We start from the raw sequence: 6,636 nt of genomic DNA, 5'->3' as shown, positions 1-6,636 counted from the left end.
AGAGAGAGAGAGAGAGAGAGAGAGAGAGAGAGAGAGAGAGAGAGAGAGAGAGAGAGAGAGAGAGAGAGAGAGAGAGAGAGAGAAGGAAAGAGGAAGAAAACAAAAAACCTAGTCAAAAATGCTAGAACTACCTTGTTTATAATCCCTTTTGGATATGGTGATATAAATGGTATTATTTCAATGAATAATTTAACCCAAATTTGGATTTTTCACAATTTACCCATAAATTTTCTTATAATTTACTTTACACCTTAGCCACATTTAAAAAATAAGAGTGTTAGAGGATTATTTTTGATAAACCTGGTTTTTAAAATACCCCGTTTCTGTATTTTTTTAAGTAAAAAAAAAATGCATCTCTGCTGAGCAGATATGAGAACACAAGACTCTGTTTTAGTATTTTTACTATTTTTTTGGATGCATTTAACAGTAATATAAATATTCAAAAATTGAGAAATTTGTGTATGACCAATTTCACTTAACCAAGGAACGTGGTTCTTAAGGACTTGTGTGTTGGGCTATTGTGGACAAGGTTGGTAGGGTGGGAGTCAGGACATTGATTTTCATCCCTCATGCCTCTTCAAAAGTGTAAATAGAGAATCTAGAAAAGCCGTTGCCTCACTTTCATCTTCAGTACTGCAGATGTGTGAGCAGACTACACTTATGTAAGGGTCCTTCCCCCCCCCCTTTGGTTCTCACACTCATATCCTAGAAAACATAAATATTTTAACTAAATGGGGACTGCTGACAGTCTTACATGAAAATGTGGCTTTTCCTCTTTCCAGATAAGCTTTGTCTACCCATATAGGACTAAGATGAAAATGGCCACTAAGTATATTCAGACCCCCACCCCCCACCCACCCCCACACACAAATCATCTGACTGAAATGTAGGCCTAAATTTTGTGGATGTTTCTCCTTTCCCATTGTATTTGGAGCATGCCAGGCTGAATACCTCAAGCTCAGTAAAGCACATGACAGTTGCACTCAGTAAATAACTATGGAAGTTTTCTTTATTGATTGCTTGATGTGTAACAATAATTGGCATCTTTTTTCACACATTACAAAAATTATACTTGGCTCAGTATGCAAACTTTTAAGCATAGCCATATTATTTAACAAGGGGGGGGGCCTAGTCTACCCAATACAGCATTTACAAATGCACAAAACATGCCACTTTGGCTTGTATATTGTCTAGATTAAAAAAAAAATCTCTTTTTAACATAAATAAGTTAGTATAATTTTCAGTGTCTTTACAGAGTTATGTACACAGGCACACTTCAAAGGTTTTCTCATACACAGGCAATGAGGAAACACTGTTTAAAGATGTAGTGTCCGCTTCACCTACTCTACAAGTGTCCTTTTTTTCTTTTAAAAACAACTTTTCTTTGAGGCAAATTAACAAGTAGGGTGAGAAACTTTGAATTAAAAATTATTTCATCATTTGTGTAAAGTTATAGACTTCTAAAAATATCCAAGGATTTAGGATTATGTTCACTGTGAAAAGAAAACTAAGAAATTTACTCAGCAAATATGATCTGAGATAGTCAATTCTAAGAATTTAGAATTCCCTATCATGCAACCCAGATTTTTGCCCAGTGTTACCTGGGGTGATTATGGCTAAACAATTAACTGGTAAATTCCAATTTTAAGAAAAAAAAAATTTTTAAGCCATTTCTTGCCACATAACAGAATCTTCAGAACTCCCAAATGAAAATAAGCTTCGTGAAAAAATAAATAGCAACTATCTGTAGCGATTATTCAAATTCTGATTATTTTAAAAAGAAAGGATCCATTCTTACCGAAAGGGACACTACATCTTTAAAGAAAGGAATCCAAACCCTTCCCCCCACCCAAGTTGCTTCTCTTTATGCAAGTCAAATATTTTTCTCCTTGTTACAAATTGAAGCAAGTTCTTCAACCCCCACGCTGATTCCTCAGCCCCACCCTGCCCTCCCATCCCTAATGTTTATGTGCTACTTAGTAAAAGATAAAAACTATATACACAGGTAGTACAATGAAGCAAATAAGGAAAAACCTAATTGCGCAATGCTACATCCAATGCTTTTAGAGGCAGATGGTTTAAGAGTGCCTAAAATTTTTAGTGTTATTGTTTTTGCTTTCTCAGTGCTTATACAGGATGTCCATTCAATGGAGTCAGCGATATGTATTTAAATTTTTTCATGTATATCTTCCTTGCTTCATAAAGCAGTGATGTATCTAATAAACAAGGAAATATTCTTAATTCTGCAAAAGAAACAAAAGAATTAGGGAGAAGACACTAGAGTAACATTGCCAAAGTACAGAAATTATTTTGTTACTACTTTAGTTAACAAATACTTCAGTGATGGTGGATAAATATAGGCACTAAAGGTCTGAAGAGTACAGTTATCTCTCATACTATCATCACTGGATTTTTGTTCTGTTTTGTGTGGTGTTAGAGGGTCCTTAACAAGTGGGCAATTTTGTGAAGCCCTCCCATGCCCCAGGGGACATTTGGAAATGTCCAGAGACATTTCTGATTGTCACAGCTTCGGGAAGAGGATTGCTGTTGGCATCTGCTGGAGAGGCCAGAGATAATGCCAAACATGCTAAAATGTACAGGACTGCCTACCACAACAAAGAATAATTTGGCTCAAAATGTCAACAGTGCAGAGGTTGAGAAACTCCATCTATAAAATCTGGGTCAAAGAGGGTGAGAAAGAAAAGAAATTTTGGAACCATAACACTTCAGGGTAGCATATTTTCCTTATCTTGAAAAGATACCTGGAAATGCAATTATAAAAGGCACCCCACCCCCAAGGTCTATGAATGCTTACAAAATTGCGATTTCTTAGTTATATGCAACATATTTGCATGAGTGCTTTTGACTAGAGTCTTATGGTTGCTTGGCAAATAAATGCCTCTGTATTAGAACAGGCCAGGTAAAAATCCAGGAGGCTCATCTGAAAAGCTAGGCCACAAGGCACACACACCAACTAAAGCTACAGGTGGGATAGCCATTTAGAAAGAACTTCCATCCAATTTGCCCACTTTATAGAGGGTTTAATCTGGAAAGTTGTTCTAATGGCCATTTTCCATCAACTCTGAAAAAAATGCTATGTCTGTGGCAGGTATATCATGAGATTATGATTTATAAGCACAACAAACTGGAACCCTATGTCATTTCTATATTCCTTCATTTAGTTTTTAAATTTCAATAAATGAGGACCTGGAAAGTTAATAATAAACCGTTAAGATCTATTTATATGCTGTGTTATGAGTGAGCTTTAGAAATAGAGACTGATGTCTTTGTTCATTAGGAGCTTATAAACTAGTATATGTAGTCAAATCATATGAATAGTCAATCTATGTAAATTTAGGGGCTGGGTTACTCTAATTAGGCAAGTGGGGTGATGAGATTTTGACACATGGAAAAATCCACACTTGTGCTGGACCTTCTCAGTTGGTCCTAACATCTACAATCCATTTCCCCTATAAACATCTAAACCATCCTGTTCCAGCACAATTAGCATACGGTGCTGACGTGTTGGAGGACTGCTTCCTCTGCCTGTTCATTTAACTTCTGCTTTGTAACCTCAGGGTTAAAATCAGAAATTCTGTGGGATCGTTAGTACTTCTGAACTTTCCATTCTAATTTTTTTTTTTAAGTATGAAGTTCCTTTCTCACTCTCCAAAACTTACCAGCATACAAAGAAAGGCATAACTTAATAAAAATGATTTAAAAAAAAAAAAAAAAAAGTACCGAAGGTGGTGGCACATGCCTCTAACCCAGCACTCAGGAGGCAGAGACAGCCAGAACTCTATAAGTTCAAAGCCATCTTGGTCTACAGAGCAATCTCCAGAACAGCCAGGGCTGTTTGATACACAGAGAACCCCTATCTCGAAAAACCAAAAAAAACAAAAAAACAAAAAAACCCGCAAAAGATAAAAAGAACGCAAGACACGGCAGACCTATTCACACTCCTAACCAAATGTGCACTACGAGTACCCGAGTACCTAGTTTTACTCTTAAGAATATAAATGTAATTATATTTGCCATTTTTCTATGGTTTTAATGGTTTAAAATAGGTTATTGGCTCAAAACGAACCTCTGGGAAATGGGTTCTCATGAAGTGAGACTGGAAAGAAAAATGGCCATTCCCAGCCTAAGTTTTAGTAGGATTCATAAAGATATGACCTTCCCTATCCTTTAGGGCTTAGATGGCAAGTACCTGCTTGGGACACTCATTCTGGTTCCATTTTAACGTAAATATCTTGGGATACAAATACTGTATTACAGTCCCCTCGAGTGGTTCCAGCCTTCCCCAGTGTTGATTTTTTGATCTAGGAAAGTAATTCCTCCTGGCAGGCAACTAATCTACCAGCAGTCCTGGGGTCTGCAGGCCCCCGGGGGAGCTCAGCCCAGTTGGGGTGTCAGTTTTGTGTTCTTCCTCATTAACCCACCGGAGCTGTTTACGTCTGGCGTCGAAGGCCGGGCTTCTTGGGCGTCTGCTCCACAGAGGCAGCGTTCGGGGAACCGTCTGAAACATTTTCTTCTGTTCTGTTGGCCCTTTTGTTTTGCGAAGAAGAATCTAAGAGGGGGGCAAGGGGAAATTTTTTAAAAGAATACACACAAACCATCTTTATTATCGAGAACAATGGCTGACAGAAGTTGGCCCAAGAGTCAAGGGATGAACAACCCACTACCTCCACCCACGACCCCTGCACCCGTCATCCCCGGTAGCCTCTAAGGACACAAAATGAGGTTGTTTCCACTAACATAAGGAGTATTCTACACCCCACATCGCTTTTTCTCCCCCTAGCCAAGAAGGAGGCAGTTGGTAAACGTCCTAACTTTTGTCACATATCTACAGCTGCCTGGAGGGGAGGAACTTCAATGCGTTAGGCTGGGGAAGTTATCACATCTTACTATCTCCGGCTTCTGACTTCAAAATCATAAACAGGTCAAGCAGTCGGCTAGGGGGTATTTCAAACCTAAGCGTCAAACAAGCTGGATCTCCCAGAGTTAAAGCAGAACACGCTGGAAAAAGCAAGTGAATAGGGTCTAGCAAAGAGGAGCTACGGAGACAGACAGATAGACAGACAGACATTTTAAGTTTTCCAAAGAGTCAGTACCGTCTGCAGCAGGTCGCTTCCTCATCCCTGGACACTGCTCCGCTAACCCCGCCGGACTGTCTGACGAGTCAGGCATTTGGTCCACCAAATGCCGGTCCTCAGAGTTTGCCTGAGACCCAATTAAAGGCACCGCCTGGCGGCTCCCGCTGACATCCTGGCTCCCCTGCGCCGGCACCTTGCAGGCGCTCTTAGGGGGGCGCGGGGGTCTGTAGTAGAACTCGGGCAAGCTGCCCCTCTCCACCTCCTGCCACTCATATCTGCCCTCCAGGGGCTTATGATTCTGAAAGTCGAAATTCCACTTGCGCTGACTCGCTTCTTCCATATCTCGGCAGTGCTTCTCCAAGTCCCGGGTTAGTTCTTCATGATTGACCGGGCCGAAGAGGTTTCTGCAGGCGGAAGGTTTGGGGTGCTCCGCTTGTCTGGCGTCCATCCGCTCTAGGCTCGGGCTCCCGTTAGACACTCTCACGTTTGACATCTTCCTCCCCGGGCGGGTGTGGACCACCGCCTCACCTCTCTCTCTCTCCGAAAAAAAAAAAAAAAAATGAAATGAAATAAACAAAACCGAACAAAAGCGAAACGCCCCGGCCGCAGAGCAAACCCCTCTTCGAAGTTCTGCGACGGCACGCAGACAGTCAGGTGGAGCAGAGCCAGGCGAGCGACCGCCCGAGCCGCAGGAGCGCGCAGGTCTGGGGGAGAGAGGCGCAGGGACGCCCCGGCCGCGCAGCTGGAGGCTTCAGTGATCAAGTGTACTGGAGGGCGGGGAAGGGAGGGGAGGAGGCAGGAGGAGGTGGCAAACAGTCGGAGCGTAGGCTGGGGCGAGCCCGTGGGTCTGGCGAACGCTGCCCCTCTCCAAACCTTGCCGCCGCGCGAGTCTCGGAGCCGCGAGTGAGTCGGGACAAGGGATGAGGGGGGAAAAACACCCCGAAAGCACGAGCCCCCCTCCTTTTTTTAGTTGCCCAATATGGCGGTGGAAGGGAGGCTGACGAAGAAGAAGATGATTGACACTGCAAGTCTATTTAAACAGAGGAGGAGCTCCATTGGTCTCCGCGCCGGGAGCCGCTCCGCCCAGGCTGGCGAGCGCGCTCTTAAGGTGGCCCCGGGCGCGGCGCCGTCGCCTCTCCGCGCTCCCGAGCGCGCCGCCTCCCCGTAGAGCCGCCAGGACATTGGCTGGTCGCGTGACTACTCAGAGGTGTACGACTGCCAACAAACCTGCTCTGGCTGGCCCCAGAGAAATTAAAAATAAGACAAACAAACTAGCTAACGGCCGGAGAGCTGGGGAGGGGCCAGCGCGGCGGCCAGGCGGGGACCCGGGGATCTAGGTCGGGGCGCTGCAGAGCTGCGCTGGCAGGCGCGCCACCGCTCCCGACTGCGACCTCCAGGTCTTTGCCCGCGTAACCCAGGGCCTGGGCCAGTGGGCTCCGAGGTCACTGGCGGCTTATTAGGAGCCTCGGTGGCTAGTTCAGGCCACCTGCATTGGCCGAGGTGGGAATGAAGGCGGGTATGCGGGACATCCAGGAAACCT

At 44.0% G+C, this 6,636-nt stretch overlaps 1 protein-coding gene across 1 annotated transcript; it reads right to left on the bottom strand.

The window, feature by feature from the left end:
- Nucleotides 1-991: 991 nt before the first annotated feature.
- On the bottom strand, nucleotides 992-6,064 carry Cdkn1b (cyclin dependent kinase inhibitor 1B). Its single transcript, XM_034512073.2, has 3 exons — nucleotides 5,115-6,064; nucleotides 4,443-4,570; nucleotides 992-2,243 (listed from the first exon to the last, which is right to left on the bottom strand). The coding sequence occupies exons 1-2, from the start codon at nucleotides 5,587-5,589 to the stop codon at nucleotides 4,452-4,454; spliced, it is 594 nt and encodes a 197-aa protein (XP_034367964.1). The 5' UTR covers nucleotides 5,590-6,064; the 3' UTR covers nucleotides 992-2,243; nucleotides 4,443-4,451.
- Nucleotides 6,065-6,636: the final 572 nt, after the last annotated feature.

The sequence above is a fragment of the Arvicanthis niloticus genome, chromosome 9 (assembly GCF_011762505.2).
Source record: "Arvicanthis niloticus isolate mArvNil1 chromosome 9, mArvNil1.pat.X, whole genome shotgun sequence".
NCBI lineage: Eukaryota > Metazoa > Chordata > Mammalia > Rodentia > Muridae > Arvicanthis > Arvicanthis niloticus.
The sequence above is the reverse complement of the archived record's forward strand: the minus strand, read 5'-3'. Positions and strand labels throughout refer to the sequence as shown.